General features: G+C 45.9%; 1 protein-coding gene across 5 annotated transcripts in view; it reads right to left on the bottom strand.

The window, feature by feature from the left end:
* RNF4 (ring finger protein 4) overlaps window positions 1–16,369 on the bottom strand; it is a 137,880-nt gene that overhangs the window by 34,620 nt on the left and 86,891 nt on the right. For 4 of the 5 annotated variants that reach the window (XR_012231946.1, XR_012231943.1, XR_012231945.1 and 1 more), the window contains one exon: window positions 14,874–15,033. Coding sequence is in view for 1 of the 5 variants with exons in the window: in XM_073574467.1 (XP_073430568.1) it covers window positions 6,278–6,326; window positions 7,687–7,827; window positions 9,483–9,489; window positions 13,095–13,196; window positions 14,229–14,352; window positions 15,016–15,033 (441 nt within the window). In the remaining 4 variants the exon portion in view is untranslated. Of the gene's footprint in view, window positions 1–6,277; window positions 6,327–7,686; window positions 7,828–9,482; window positions 9,490–13,094; window positions 13,197–14,228; window positions 14,353–14,873; window positions 15,034–16,369 lie in introns of those variants that run through there. The other variant, XM_073574467.1, reaches the window with a different exon arrangement.

Genomic DNA, 16,369 nt, shown 5'->3' on the forward strand with positions numbered 1-16,369 from the left:
CCAGCCTTGATTTTTTCAGGTTTAGAAGCCAGCAGAGGTTCTGTAGGGTGTTCATCACTCTGTCCCTCTGCTCCTTGCATTCTTGGGCTGAGTCACCCGCTATTAAAAAATCATCCAAGTAAGGGAGTATTAGGATGTCTTGCTTCCTTAGGTGGGCCATCATCTCTGCTACTAATTTTGCGAACATACGTTTGGCTATAGATATTCCGAAAGGCAGGGCTCTGTATTGTAATTCCCTTATTTCCCCTCCTATGGAAACTGCTAGTTTCAGGAATTTGAGTCTTTGTCAATGGGGACGTGATAGTACGCGTCGCTGAGATCTAATACAGTCATGAAACCGTTCGGGAATAAAATTTTGATGGTAGATTTTATGAATTCCATTTTGAATTTTTCACATATCTGTTTAGTTTCTGTAAATTTATGATTGTCCGATAAGTGTCATCCGGATTGGACACTAGAGATAGCGGGGAGTAAAACCCTTTGCCCATCTCCTGAAGGAATGCCTTTTCTATTAGTTTCTACTAGATTTAGGACCTCACATTCTACAGATTTTTGTTCTCGTGTAGTTAACACATTTTTGAGGAGACAGAGACAGACAGACAGACAGACAGACAGACTACCTGTAGGGCCGACTCAATTAAGATTTAATATCCAAGGGCTGTTCGAGATTTTTCCCTAGGCCGGAAGGAAAAGGGTTAATCGTTAAATAAATAAATAAATCTTTATTTTTAAATAAATCTTTATTTTTATATAGCGCTAACATATTCCGCAGCACTTTACAGTTTGCACACATCATCATCACTGTCCCCGATGGGGCTCACAATCTAAATTCCCTATCAGTATGTCTTTGGAATGTGGGAGGAAACCGGAGTACCCGGAGGAAACCCACGCAAACACGGGGAGAACATACAAACTCAGATGTTGTCCTTGGTGGGATTCGAACCCAGGACCCCAGCGCTGCAAGGGTGCAGCGCTAACCACTGAGCCACCGTGCCGCCCTTTTTCTTATCCCCCCGCTTTCTGGAGGATATCATCCAGTGTCTCCCCAAATAAGACTTTCCCCTCGCATGGGTTTGAGCACAATTTAAGTTTAGCTTGTAAGTCTCCTGGCCAGCATTTGAGCCTTAGTGCTCTCCGGGCTGCCGCTTTAGACATCAAGCGGACTGAATCAGCCGATGAGTCCGCCAAGAAGGCTGCTGCTCCTCTGATCACTGGGATAGATTCTAGAATCTTATCTCTAGGTGTGCCCTCCCTCAGCTGTTTCTCAAGTTGATCCACCCATATCATTAGGGATCTGGAGGTACATGTTGCCGCTATGGCTGGCCTAAGGTTTCCCCCTGCTGATTCCCAGGCCCCCTTGAGGAAGGTGTCAGCTTTTTTATCCAAGGGGTCCTTAAGTGTACCCATGTCCTCAAAAGGGAAGGGCGAACTTTCTTGGAGGCCTTGGTTACGCCCACATCTAGTTTCGGGGCTTTGTCCCAAGATGTGGACGCCTCCTCCTCGAAAAGATATTTCCTATTAAGAGAAGTGACCATGGAGTTGTTCCTGTCCAGCTTCTCCCATTCCTTTTTGATCAAGCCCTGCACATTTTCATTTAGCGGAAATACTTTGCGTTTCCTTTGGCCCAGTCCCCTGAACATTATGTCCTCAACTGACCTATTAGGACGAGGGTCCGACACCCCCATGGTAGATCTCACAGCTTTGACTAGTGCATCTACTTCGTCTAGGGGAAAACAATGAGGCCCCCCTCCCCGTTTCCGCGTCTGAGGATGAGGAGAAAGAGTCCGATATATGAGTTAATTTCTCCAGATGTAGAGGGATCCAATTGGGACCCTACTAAGGTGTCCTTTTTTTACTTTATCCCCCTGTTTTAGACATGTAAGGGCACTCTGAACCTCTGATCTAATTACAGCTCTAAGGTCAGAGGTGAAATCTGGGGTTTCCTCGCAGAGTACTTCTTGTATACAAGATTCACAGAGCTTCTTATCCCATGATTCTGGTAAGGCTCTGTTACAAGTGGGGCATTACGTGTTCTTCCTTTTCCCCCTTCTTTCCCTAATAAGAGAAATGAAGCCTATTACAAAGATGAACATTCTCAAAGATCACTCACCAGATGGATGCGGTCGCAGGTACCGGTTCGGGAGGTGGAATCTGATCTTGTATAGGATGATCCAGGGATGGTGACTTGCTCCTAGCAGCGGATCTGCAGTGCAGCGTGGAGTGACTGCTAGACCGGGTGTCTCGCCTGGTCAGGCCTTCTGTTGGTGATGCTGCTGCCTGGGCTGTTGGTTGCTATTCTTCCAGCCAGGAGAATTTTCTAATGCCCCTTTTAAGTTTCCCGGCTTATGACGTTACATCCTCCCATCTGCACAGAGTTTACCCGGGGGAGCGCGCACCGCGCTGACTCAGGGACCCGGAAGTAGTCTATTTCCGGGGCAGCGGCCATATTGGTTCACCGGTGTATGCTCCGGCACCGCTACAGTACGTGCATCTGCCCCAGGTCCCCGGCAGCACGACACCCCCATAGGCTCCCCATGTGCAGCACGACACCCCCATAGGCTGCCCTTGTGCAGCACGACACCCCCATAGCCTCCCCATGGCCACCCAAACATCCCATACACAAGGAAAAAAAAAAAACACCACATACTCACCTCGATCCCATTCCCTGAAGCTCTGCTTATCTTCCTGCCTCCGATGTGCTGACTCTCTGCAGCACACAGCTGACGCAATTAAATTACGTCATCGCGTCAACCGTTTCACAAGCTTAATGGTGACGAAATGGCCGGAGGCCCCTCCTCCACAAATGAAGTCAGCACATGAGCGCAGATGGAGACAACGAGCGGACAGGCACGGTGCAGCCCGTGGACCTATGTTATCCAGTCCCTCGGCTGTCTCAGTCAAATTGCCCTGGTTTGCCCTATAGGGATACAAGGAGTCATCTTACTCCCAATTCAACTTCAAGTAATGCCTTCAAGTTCAAGGAAAATGCCATTTCCCCTGTCCAAACCTCCTTGGATTACTTTATCCTCTAGCTGAGCCCCCCAGCCTTTGAGAATTGCATCTGTAGTGACCATATGTGTAACTTTATCCACCCAGGGAACTCTCCTGGTCAGATTAGCGACATCCAGCCACCAAAGGTGGGACTTTGATGCCAGGACAATGTCGTTTACCCTTCCAAGTGTCCTTTAAGAGAAATGTAATTTCCTAACACATCCCACTGCAAGGCTCTAGAATGGAACTGGGCCCACAGGACAGCTGTAATGTACACTGTTAGAGAACCTAAGAGGGACATAGAGCTTATAAGGGACACGGTGGGGAATTCCAGGGTCCTTAACACCTGGCTTTGGATCTTTTCTATTTTATTGCCCTGGAAATGACGGTCCTACACCCGAGTCCAGCAGATTCCCCAAAAATTCTTGTCTTTATGAGCTCTACTTTTGACTTTTTAAGGTTCAATAGTCAGCTTATGCCTTCCAAAAAGGTGGACATCACCCCCTCTATCTGACTAGCGCAATACTGGGCCGGATTACCTTCCACAACCAGGAAGTCATCCAGTCATCCAAATATGGGATAATCAATAAATCCATCTCCCAGAGCTGGTCCATCACCTCTGCAATCTACTTGAAGACATGAGGCGCAATCCAAATGGGAAAGCTCTAAACTGAAAAGTATGGCAAGGATGTATAATATCTTTATAACTGCTTATGGAATTATGTTACTAGAATGTTCCTTCGCAGCTTCAGCATGACTTTATATTGCAAGCAAGCCTTTGTCCTGCTCTGAGCTGGCTCAAGTTGTGAGATGTCAATCACAGCCTTTTGAAGCTTGCCGCCCCCCTGCTGAGCTAGGTGTTCTGTTACAGCTGCACGCTGAAGGGGGTTTTATAATCTAATCCCACATCTCAGCCGAAAGACCATAGGTAGAAGACATGTCCACTTTGCTGGAACTCCTGTGACTGGATCTACTACTCTTTCCAGAACTCCTCTCTCACTTACACAGCCGCCACTATTCTGCCTGCTTCTGGGGCTTACCATCAGGCTTGCTGCTCGGTGACATCCATTATCCTGGAGGCGACAACGAGCATGGAAGCTCCTAATCATGCTCCTGCCCCACTTAAAATCTCTGAGCAGCACTATTGCCATCCCCCTCCAGTACCCCCCGGAAGTTCCGGGTCATCAGGCTCCTGCACACTTCCGGTCACGACCTATGGTGTGCGCGTCACCTGACCTTTCTCCTGCGTGCATCGGTCAGGCACGCTTTCAGACCTGAACATGCCTGCAAGAGTGTCCACCTCACCTCCTGGAGCGTGCCAGCACCCAATGAGCCATGCCAGAGCAGGCCATCATTGCCCAGGATGCTCTCGAACACAACTGTCAAAGTCCTCACAGACCCACTGTGCCCCTTCCAGGAACTCCAAGCCATCCAAGGCAGGGAACATACCACTGCCTGAGTCGACCGGCCGAGCTCATCTTAAGTCTTCAGGTACGCCTGTAAGAGGTTTCCCTGTCAAGAACAGGAAACCAACTGATGAATGGTAGAGGTGCCACCTTTTTAGCCTGTAGGTTTCCTGTCCTTGAAGGGCGGATCCCCTTTCTCGTGTGGACGTCATGAGTGATCGATAAAGTTAAAATAATACGGGACTCAGAAAATTATTTTTTTTCCCCCACAATTTTTAAATCACTAAAATATAAAAACACTATGGGTGTGATGCCATGATGCGACAACTCCAGATGATACAACAATTTTTGCTGTTCCATCATTGTATTTTGAAACATAATTCTTGCAAAATTTGTAATTTGCTATAAAAAGTCATGTGACTGAGTGATGGGGAAAAACAAAGTCAGCAAATTAAAAAAAAAAAAAAAAACTTTTCAGAGTTGGAAAACACATTATACCCGAATTCGCTTTTAGGGTCTATTTACATTGAACTTTTTTCAGGAGTTATTGAAGCAGAAACTCTCCAAAGTCCATGAAGGGTTAGGCTAATTTCACACTTGCTTTTTTTTGCAGCGCGTTTTCCCCGCAAAAAAACGCATTGAAAAAACGCATACAAATGCTGCGTTTTTTTCAAGCATTTTTATGAGCATGCATGAAAAAAACGCAGCGTTTTTATGCGTTTGTATGCGTTTTAGTGCGTTTTTACCGCGTTTGCGTTTTTTTCCAACATTAGGTGGCCCCTCACACTAACCCAAACCATGACTTTACTAACCCTAACCCTGACCCTAACCCTAAACCCTAGCTAACCCTAACCCTAGTCCTAAACCCCCTTAACTAACCCTAACTCTAACCCAAACCCCTAAATTCCATTGTCCAACTAATGGTAAAAAAAAAAAAACGCATGCGCAAAAAAACGCATACATAAGCATGCCAATGCGCACCCATAGACTTATAATGGGTGTCTTGCTGTAAAAAAACGCATTGCGTGCGCATGCGTTTTTTTGAGGCAAGTCGGACGCTCAAAAAATGCAACAGGATGCATTTTGTGCGCCCGAGCGCATACCGCAAAAAAACGCATGCGCGGAAAAACGCATACAAACGCATGTGTATGCGCACATAAGCGCATCCCATGCAAAGTATAGGGGAAAAAAAATTGCATGCGTTTTTAAGCGCTAAAATCCCGGAAAAAAAAACGCAAGTGTGAAACCAGCCTTAACCTCCATCCCCCCCCCCCCCAAAAAAAAAATAAAAATTGTGATTATAGTGTTAGGAAAGCTTCTGCTCCAAAAACTCCTGAAAAAAGCTCAGCGTGAGCATGCTCTTAAACTCCATTATTCTTTATAGCGTTTACTTAAGATATTTATTGCAGAGTGTAAAACTAATAACCATACAAAGATGGAACACTTGAATACAACCTTGCCTTTGATGAAGCCACATTTCTAATGGCGAAACGCCTGATGTATCACCTTTCCCCCCCCCCCCCATCTATGCGTTCTTTATGATCCTGGTCCCTTTTGCAGGTCTTGTTTCACACATGAATAGACTCATGCCTTCCATTTAAATGGTTGTGCAGGCAGGATGTACATAGTTTATATTTTTGTTATTTTCTCATATGTACTATTATATTATTGGTTTTGCTATCCACCTGGATTACGGAGCATACATGCATCAGAATCCGCATAGTTTACTTTGTGCAAACTACATTGCAATGCTACCAACACTACCGGCCGGGGGGGGGGTTACAGAGGTGCATCATGGGAAGGAGGTTATCACCAATAATTTTAGTCATGCCGAACACATCAGATTGGAGTAAGACAATGCTTTAAATAGCAAAACGCACCTCTGAGTAACCATCCATGCAAATTGGACAAGTCACGCTTCCAGACAGTCTGTAGAGAAAAAAAGAAAAAACAGGTCTCTAAACTAGATCAAAATATGCGTGTCACAACATTCCCACAACTGGTAGTCCATACTAAAGATTGCCTGCTGTCCCACCATTGCCCGGGTCTTCTTGAGGATGCAGAATCGGTGGCGATCCGACATCATGCACACCCAGCGATCAGTTGTTTGCAGGTGTATTGATCCATAACAGCTCAGCATAGTGGCCGTTCCCAGCTACGGCATCTCAGCTCTCACTTGCCTCAAAAGGCAACAAGCTGAAGTAGCAGAGAATGGCCATTATGCACGGTGGCTTGTTGGTGGTGGGGCTACAGGGCATCAAAACACTGCAGATCTGATATTAATAAAGCATCCAAAGGATCGATTATCAATATCATACTCTTGGACAACCCCATTAATCACCTAACATGTCGGTATCTATGACTTCTCCTGTGCTGCTTCTCTTCTTTGGAAAGCTCAGCCCAATTTCATAACAGTAATCACCAGAAGCAGAGGGACCCCATTCATTACTGAGGGATCCCTCCGCTGTACGCTGTGTGTCCGTTTTTTAGAACGGGAGAAAAATTGCATCATTCCACACAGTAGGGATCAATGTGTTAATGTGGTAAAGGCCATGTGTTGCCGGCATAATGGGGTCGTCTGCCTGAGAAAATTAGTCATGTGTCCTGTGAGAAGTACTGACCAAAGGCGCTTGAAAAAGTGAAATCAAGTATAGGTAGATGGCTTTCTCCGCCACTCACAGAGAATGAACTGATTAGCGGTGGAGAAGGCACCATCAAGCTCAAGCACCTTTCGTGTGGATAGGTCATATCTAGTGATAAGTGAGCGTGCTCGGATAAGGTGTTATCCGAGCACACTCGTGTCCTAATCAAGTATTATAGGCAAATTCGAAAAATATGCTCGAGTCATATCGGCTGTTCGACAGCCGCAACACAAGGGATTGTCTGTTAGGAAATCCCTGATTGTGTTAGGTCTGTCAAACAGCTGTGGGTACAAGCATTTTTTCGAGCACGCCGAAAATACTTGATTTGGACACGAGTGTGCTCGCATAACACCTTATCTGAGCACGCTCACTTATCACTAGTAATAACGTCTTGTGACTGCATTTCCCCTTTCCTAAAGTTTTGCTTTAACTACCTGGCAGAATTGTGGATTCAGCTATAGAATGTAATACAGAACATAACTCAAAGTAACATAATTACAACGTTTCTGTATATTTTATCAACTTAAGTTAACTTTACTTTTTTTTTCTGAACAAAGTAGAGGATGATTTTTTTTTATTAGCTGGGTGGGAGAAGTATAACATTGCGCCATATACAGCATCTAGGACATAATATCAAGAGATTATACCTTGAGCTGGTATGCATTGTAGGAGGGAGATTGCTGGATCTGCTTGCCAATATATCATTGTCTCTTGTATCCTCGTCATCGCTGCTTAATATACAGCTGGTGGTCTGGGTGGTGGTACGGCCGGCGTTCCTCCTCCGATGACTTGAGTGCTCTGGATTACAGAAATCTCATTAGATTCATGGTATCATTCTTCTCTTGGGGAAAAAAAAAAAACCATTAGATACTGCTGTCAACAGGATCTAAGATGCTTGACAAACAGGGAAGGGTCCCATCTGTCAGCCCATCAGAGCCTAGTAAGATCACCAAATATAACATAGGCCTGAATAAGATAAAGGGTATGTCCAAGGTTTTCTGAAAAACAAAAACAAATGTGCCTGGGTAATAACAGGCAGGTAGTTGCTACTTACCTGCCTGTTGTAAATGGAGCCATTCTTCCCCGGCACAGAGCAGTCACAGACCGCTCCTGCCAGCGGTTCAGCTGCCTCTGCTGACATCACGTCGACAGAGTGTAGGCTTCTTTTCCACTACACTCTGTAAAAGTGGAGTGACTTCAAACGTCATTTTGATTGACAACCGGCTCCTCCAGTTAGGCAGCGGGAATCCGGCTGCCGATCAGAATGACGCTGGAATGCCGCCCTGTCAACAGAGCGGAGCGGAAAAAGAACCTCTGCTCTGTCGACATGAAGTCAGCAAAGGCAGCTGAATCGCTGGCAGGAGCGGTCACAGACCGCTTTGTGCCGGGAAAGAACGGCGCCGTGCACAACAGGCAGATAAATGGAAACTGCCTGTTAGTGCTTAGGTAGATTGTGTTTTTCAGAAAGTTCCGGATATACCCTTTAAAGACTAATCAATTTAGCTCTTTGGGCTTTTGCTTTCTCCTTGTCTTCTTCCAAGAGCCAAAACTTTTTAATTTTCCATCCACACAAGTCTTATTATTTTGAGGAACGAGTTGTACTTTTGAATGACACCATCAATTTTACCATGCAACATACTGAAAAAAAACCTGGAAAATTCAAATTGCTTTAAAAATTGAGGAAAAAAATTCCAGAATTTTTCTCTTTTTTTTTGGGGGGGGGGGATTTGAACTTATTGGTGCTCATTGTGCTGTAAAAATCACCAATATGATTCTCCAGATCTGTACGATTTCAGTGATACTAAACTTGCACAGGTTTTGTTTTTTTTTTTTTAATTTAAAAAAGGGGTACTCCCATCTCCAAGATCCTACTCCAATATGTAGAGGATGTGGCAATAATATTAGGAAATATGCAGACCACTGAGGTAACTTAGGTATCCAGGGTTACAGCCTCTCATATAACAAGTTAGTTGTTAGTGGTCGTAACCATGGATACACAAGCTGCTGCAATGCCCTGCACATGGGGTAAGCAACATAGTGAATCAGAAGAACTATACTAAATTTCTAATTGGAGGCATTTGATATTATTATACCTTCTACATATTGAGATAGGCTCTTGGAGATGGGAATACCCGTTTAAGTGGTGAAAAAAAAATCCAGGAATTTGTAAAAAAAATAAAAAATAAAAATAAAAAAAATAAATAAAAAACCTACAAACCCTCTAGCAGCCCACAAAGAAATCATGGGGGGCTGACTGGCGCTGTTAATGCTGCTGTCAGAGATTGACAGCAGCATCTAACAGGTTAACAGCAGGCAGTGCTCCACTCCACCTGTGACTGTTAGGCTATGTGCACACGCTGCGGATTCACCTGCGGGTTTTTCAGCGCGGATCCGCAGGTAAAGTGACCTGCGGTTTTCCTGCGGATTAGCCCTGCGGTTTCACACCTCTACTATATTAAAGGTGTGAAACCACTGCGGAATCCGCACAAACAATTGACATTCTGCGGTTTGTAAACCGCAGCAAAACCGCATGGAAAAAAAATGTAGTGTGAGCACAGCGGATTTGAAATGCCATAGGCTAACATGGTACTGTACCATGTCTGCGGAACTGCCGCGTTTCCGCAGGGCCAAAAACGCAGCAGAATCCGCAACATGTGCACATAGCCTTAAGAGGCAAATGATGACCGAAAAACGCAGGCGTCATCTGCTCGGATTGTGGCAGGCTCAGCTTCTGAGCCTGCTCAATAAACCTGCTGCTGACGATTAACGTACAAGTACAGCACTTGTTGTAAAGGGGGGTCAAAGAAGACCCGAAAATCATAGCAGTGAGTGGCACATGGATAAGCCAAGCCCCATTATAAGAGACTAATCCACAAGTGGATCTGGGGTAATGCAAACTGCTAATCCGCTGCAGAAACCTGAGAATTCTGCTGCAGATTCGGCGCCACAGCTCGTATATCGCCAGGTTTTGAAAAACTGAATGATAGCCCGGTGAAATTTTGTCATGTGTTGTTTAACTGAGGCTGCGATAAACTGATAATATGACCTTTTAAAGACTTCTTATATGTAAAACTAGAGCAACCAAAAAGGGTGTATTTATTTTCTTCTCATGACCAACACAAATTATGCAATTCCTCCTATTAATATAATATGTGGAACAAGAAATCATCTCACCTGCAACAATCTGCTCACATGTTCAGAAGATAAACGTCAAAGGAAAACAAACAAACAAAAAAGTTACATTAGCCATAAATATGAACTTATTTTCAAAACAATTAATAGACATCTGCAGCTCATCGCACTGTCAGTATAGCTGCCGGAGAGGAATCCGCCACTGACCGCCCACTATGGCACGGGTACAGGCTGGTAGATTCTAGTCTGTATGACGGCCACAATTTACATCATGACTTCAGGTTCAGTGTCACAAAATTAACCCTTATACAATACATGGACAAAAGTTCATTCAGTGTATAACACGCAGCCCCTAGTGCCCCCTCCGGTGTATAGAATCCAGCCCTTCACGGCGTACAACATCTGGACTCTCGTGCCCCCTCAGATGTATAACATCTGGACCAGTAGCGTAGCTACCGGGGGACAGAGGGGGCGGTGGCCATGGGCCCCGCGCTCTGAGGGGGCCAACCAGAGCTACACTACTGTTACTGTATTGCGTGTACAGCGCGCCCATACAGTTACATTCTGCAGCAGAGCAGGGAGAATCGATCTCCCTACTCTGCCTCCCGGCCGCTATGGGCTCCTGAGAAGGCGATGGGGGGCCCCGATGCCAGCAGTGGGCCCCCCACCTCACAGCCAGCAATGTCGTCCTGGGCTTTTCTGTGTGCAAAGGACCTGTGAGGAGGTCACAGGAGGGGCTGAGTCAGAGGTCACATGATCAGGGGCTTCAGTGGCTGCAGGACTCTGCTGTGCTGGTTCTCATGGTGCTGGATGAGGTGAAGTTTCTGTGTGAGGTCAGGAGGGGTTTACAGGGTGAATGTAGCAGAGCCGTGTGTGTGTACGAGGTGTACAGAGCGAAGCCATGTGTGTAGAAGGTGTACGGAGCAGAGATATGCATGTATGAGGTGTACGGAGGAGCTGAGCCACGTGTATGGGGTGAGCGGAGCCATTTGTGTACAGGGTGTACGGAGCGGAGCCGTGTGTGGAGTGGAGTCGTATGTGTACGAGGTGTATGGAGCGGAGCCGCGTGTGTACGGGGTGTGCGGAGCGGAGACAGGTGTGTACAAGGTGTACGGAGCGGAGCCACGTGTGTACAGCGTGTACGGAGCACAGCCGCGTGTGTACAAGGTGTACGGAGCAGAGCTGCCTGTGTACAAGGTGTACAGAGCCGAGCCGTGTGTGTATAGGGGGAGCAGAGTGGAGCTGTGTGTGTATAGGGGGTATTAGGTGCAGTAAAAAAGACACATACGGCAGCAGCGGCTCAGTATTGGGGTATCAGGTGCAGTAAAAGACACATGGCAGCAGCAGCTCAGCATTGGGGTATCAGTAGGATGAGAGGTTTGTGCAGGTTGGGGATACATGGTGATGGAGCTGGAATATGAGAAGTGAAACGTGTCTGTTGTATTCTCTGCAGCCGAGTCCTGGCTGGAGATGTTGTCATGTCGGTCTGGGCCAGATGGAAAAGACGTGAAAAGTGAGCGATTCCATCAGAAAGATAGTCAGCGGTAAGTCACCAACTATAACTGTGCAGTAATCACATTTTTTGTAGGACTGGTATTTACCACTGACCATATGGCAGTAATATCAATATTGGTCTTTATATAGGGATTATTTTTAGTAACAGCGCAGTCATCTCCTACAGCCACTATTAGGGGCGTCACCGAGTTGTAATCCAAGTTACCTAGTTAGGGGTCCACTCAGTAGTTTCGCCCCCCCCCCACCAAACCAAAACCCTAGCTACGCCTCTGATCTGGACCCTTCCCCCCCCACCCCCATGGTATAATATCCAGCCCCACGCTGTGTACAACATATGGTCCCTCGCACCTCCCTCCGGTGTTTAGAGCATTGACCCTTGTCCCCCAAGGGCATAACATCCGGTGCCTCGGCCCACCCAGTGTATAACGCCTGACCTCTCACGCCCCCACCAGTGTATAATATCCGGCCCCTTTTCCTCCCAGTGTACAACATCCAGCCCCATCCCACCATCCCCTCTTGGAGTATAACATCCAGCCTCTCGCGACCCCCTCCCTGTGTATAACATCCGTCCTCCCGTCATGCCCTCTGCCTTTAGTAACATGAAGGAATGGCTGGTCGTCAGAGCGTACTGATCTCAGTGCAGTCGTGTAACAAGTCTGATAAGAAATTTCTTCCTCCTAAATATTCCCCATCACCTGTCAGTGATATTATATAGAAGTGTAAGGGACCGCAGCAACTCAGCCACCAAGTGGAAACCCCGTAATGTTACAGAGCGGGGGGGGGGGGGGGCCCCGAGTGCGTAGGAGCAGAGGGCAGAAATGTCACCAACACTCACACAAATTGTGCCCTTGCCAGGAGCTTTCTAGCTGTCGAGTGTCTGGAATTGGTGAATACGAGATCGTTACCCTCCTGACTGCTCTGTCCCCGCTGTACAGTTTGGTGGTGGAGGATAATACTATGGGGGAAATCTTAGTACTTCAATATAAGACATTGCGGAAAATTGTAGCCTCCAGCTTTGTGGGAACAGTTTGGGGAAGGCACAGCTCAATTTCCCATGAAGGTGCCCAGTGCACAAGATCCATACTGACATGGCAGGAAAATGACCGGCGACACAGAAACCAGACCTCAGCCCAATACAACACCTTTGGGAAGAAGTAGAATGGAGATTGTGAGCCCATCCTCACAAATATTCTTCTGGATAAAGGGGCAAAAATTCCCACAGTAGTTTAGAATGGGATGACAAAAGCTCCTGTAGGAGTAATGTGGAGGGGGCACAATAGTTTTGTTCATATGGCGACTATTCCTAAGAAGAGGAGACTCTGGGTCACAAAAACCCTGCAATAAAGATGAAACTTAACAATGGAGGTGAGAATTAGCCCATACAGCGTATTTGTGAGTAAGGGAGCACTTACCACCACCGAGTCATTGAGCGTTTGGTCGACATTGTGCGTCAGGTCGACAACCACTGGTTCGAAAGACGATTCACATGTCAGATCGACGACGTCTTCTCCTGTTCAAAGAGATAAATTATCTTGTCTAAAATCAAATATCCGCACTTTTCATAACTCAAAGGTTTGTGGCAAAGTCTTTAAAGTGTACTCAGGTGAGTTATTTCACGAGACGTTGCCATGCACTAGAGATTTTGGACTGCCAGAAAAGACTATGTAGACTAATTTCTGCATTATCATCCAAGCTTTAAAACAAAAAAAAAAAAAAAAATTATGGAGAAAAAAAAAAAAAAAAAAAAAAAAAAAAAAAACACAACCTAAGACTTTTTAAAAAATGAGCTTATGGAATAACTAATGAGTGCCTGGAAATAGACTGGTTTGTAGGGCTAGGTACACGACAACTGCATCATCGTTAGCAAAGTCTATAGCTGAAGTCTGAGGGTTTTTCTCACATTTTAAAGGGGGTTCTTGGGCACTTTTTCTTTCCTACGAGGCTAAGAACTTACCAGCAAGTTGTTGCTAAATACCTGCCTGTTCTGCCCTGCAATGATCTCTCCTGGCTCAGGCAGCGATTCTCTGGCTTCCTTTGACCTGTCAACAGAGCAGCTCTTCCTCTTATGCTGTGTTGACAGGCGTCACTGCTAGCATCATGCTGACTGACAGCCAGCTACTTGCTGCCTAACTGAGGGGAGCCAATTGTCAATCAGCATGACGTTAGAAGTGATGCCCGGATGACAGAGCAGAGTGGAAGTGAAGTAGCTGTTCTGTAGACGTGAATTAACCGTAAGCAGCAGAATTGACCGTCAGGAGCGGTCTGTGACTGTTCTGCGCTGGGAGAGAACGTTACAGGGTAAGTTCTTAGCCCCATATGGGAGGTGGGACAAAACCCCAAAGTCCTAGATAAACTCTTTAATCACATTTTCTACTAAAACTATATTGGGCCTTAATACAAAAGTTCCACTTTTCCTGCCTGGAAAACACATAACTTAAGTTTCCTGAAAAGGCTACCACAGCAACTTGAGCATTATAACGACATAAGACTGATCAAATGTGAAGAAAACATAAGAAATGTGAGATTAGTAAGCTGGATGTACCGCCTTCCTCTACTTCGATGGGATCAGTCTCCGCTGCCATTGAGCTGGTCGTACTTGCGCCTCTCCTCCTTCTCTGCGACAATCGTGACTTACCCACCGCTGGTGCTTTACGTTTTCTCTGACCCTAAGAAAAAAAAAAAAAATGAAGGGGGGGTAAAGCAAAATGAAAGAGTTGAATAGAATAACATCTCAAGATGCAATCACGCTCTCATTTTGCCCATTTACCAAGAGCATGGAGAACACAGTCTCCGTACAGTTTCAGATAACCTCTATGACAATCTTTTTCTACAATGAAAAAAGTTCCAAGGCATGGTGGAGAGCATCAAAGTAAAGAGGGACTCCCCATATGGATTTTCGATAAGTTACGTAGTGGGAAGCAATACCATATTTTACCCTTTCTTATAAGCACAAGGGAAAAGCCGCATCAAATATGAGACCTGGAGGGAGCACAAGGGCAGGAAACCTCACGTGCACAAGCTCCTCCACCACTTCAAGGCCAACCACAATTACTATACACTGCCAATTATATACAGGCTTAGTTGTTTCTATAGTCGAGGGTTTCACATGATACACTACCTATAGATACAGCTGTCTGTGTTAAAATACATATATTTCACTAGGACACGCACGATAATACTTACAGAGCTCATGGTGGTCTTGAAAAACAAGTTAGACAAAAAAGAGTGATAAAGACACCATAAAGAGTGCAGAAAGAATAGGACTCCGCTCCTCAGAGTGCAGTGCTTCTCAGACAGCGACAATTACAGAGAAAAGTCCAAGATCTTACTAGAATGATCATCAACACCTGGAAGAGAAGACGGGGACATTAGAGACAACCACACGTCAAATGAACGATAAACACACAAGTTATCACCTATCCTAAGATGATTTATGAATCAGTCAGGACCCCGACCGCTCCCGATAACGGGGTTCTGAAAGCACTGTAGAAAAGGAGGGGTCTTCCATGTCATGAAAGGAGAGGAGGACATCCATATCGTGAAAGGACAGGACATCAATATTAGGGGAAATTTACCAAACTAAATTTATTCTGATTAAGCAAAAAAAAAAAAAAAAAAAAAGTGGTGCATGTGTTTCTTTGCCATTTCTTTTTCTTAACTCCTTGATCATCAAGGGTGTCGCTTCTTAACATATGACAGGAGGAGCCAGGGTGCCGCTCCCAAGAGCTTACCATCTATCTCTATATATAAAAGAGAATGTGTGTGTATCACCAACCAATCACAAAGCATCTTTCATTTCACCAGAGCTGTTCAAAGCCGAGTTGTGATTGGTTGCAATGAGCAACAGTTTTCCTTGCAACCAATCACCAAGCATCTCTCATTTCACCAGAGCTGGTTAAAAGAAGCTGAGTTGTGATTGGTTGCTATGCGCAAGTTTTCCCACTTGACAAAACCTCAGCAGACATTGACGTGGTGGGAGAAATCTAGCTTCCTATGGAACATAAGCTCCCAGCCATCGTCTGTCCCCCAGAAAGCAGTGAGTACATGACAGCAATGAATCCCCCCCCCCCCCCCCGTGCCTATATCCCCATCACACATCCTCCATCTCATAGGCACATCTTCCCTCTTAATGGGATCATTGGTATGGAAGTCAGAGCAAATCCATCCAGGGCTTTGATTTTGACCCTAGGCCTCGCTTAAAGCGATTCCCGGTATGGAAGTTAGGGCAAATCCACCCAGCTCTGTGGTTCTGACCCCAGGCTGACGGGATGATGTGGGATATTAGGGGTAGTAGTCCGGTGGCTCTGGCTGATGGGATGATGTGGGATATTAGGGGTAGTTGTCCGGTGGATCTGGCTGATGGGATGATGTGGGATATTAGGGGTAGTAGTCCGGTGGCTCTGGCTGATGGGATGATGTGGGATATTAGGGGTAGTTGTCCGGTGGATCTGGCTGATGGGATGATGTGGGATATTAGGGGTAGTAGTCCGGTGGCTCTGGCTGATGGGATGATGTGGGATATTAGGGGTAGTTGTCCGGTGGATCTGGCTGATGGGATGATGTGGGATATTAGGGGTAGTAGTCCGGTGGATCTGGCTGACGGGATGATGTGGGATATTAGGGGTAGTAGTCCGGTGGCTCTGGCTGACGGGATAATGTGGAATATTATTTATTATTATTTTT

The sequence above is a fragment of the Dendrobates tinctorius genome, unplaced genomic scaffold, assembly GCF_039654945.1.
Source record: "Dendrobates tinctorius isolate UK_male_01 unplaced genomic scaffold, ASM3965494v1 ptg000039l, whole genome shotgun sequence".
In the NCBI taxonomy this organism is placed as follows: Eukaryota; Metazoa; Chordata; class Amphibia; order Anura; family Dendrobatidae; genus Dendrobates; species Dendrobates tinctorius.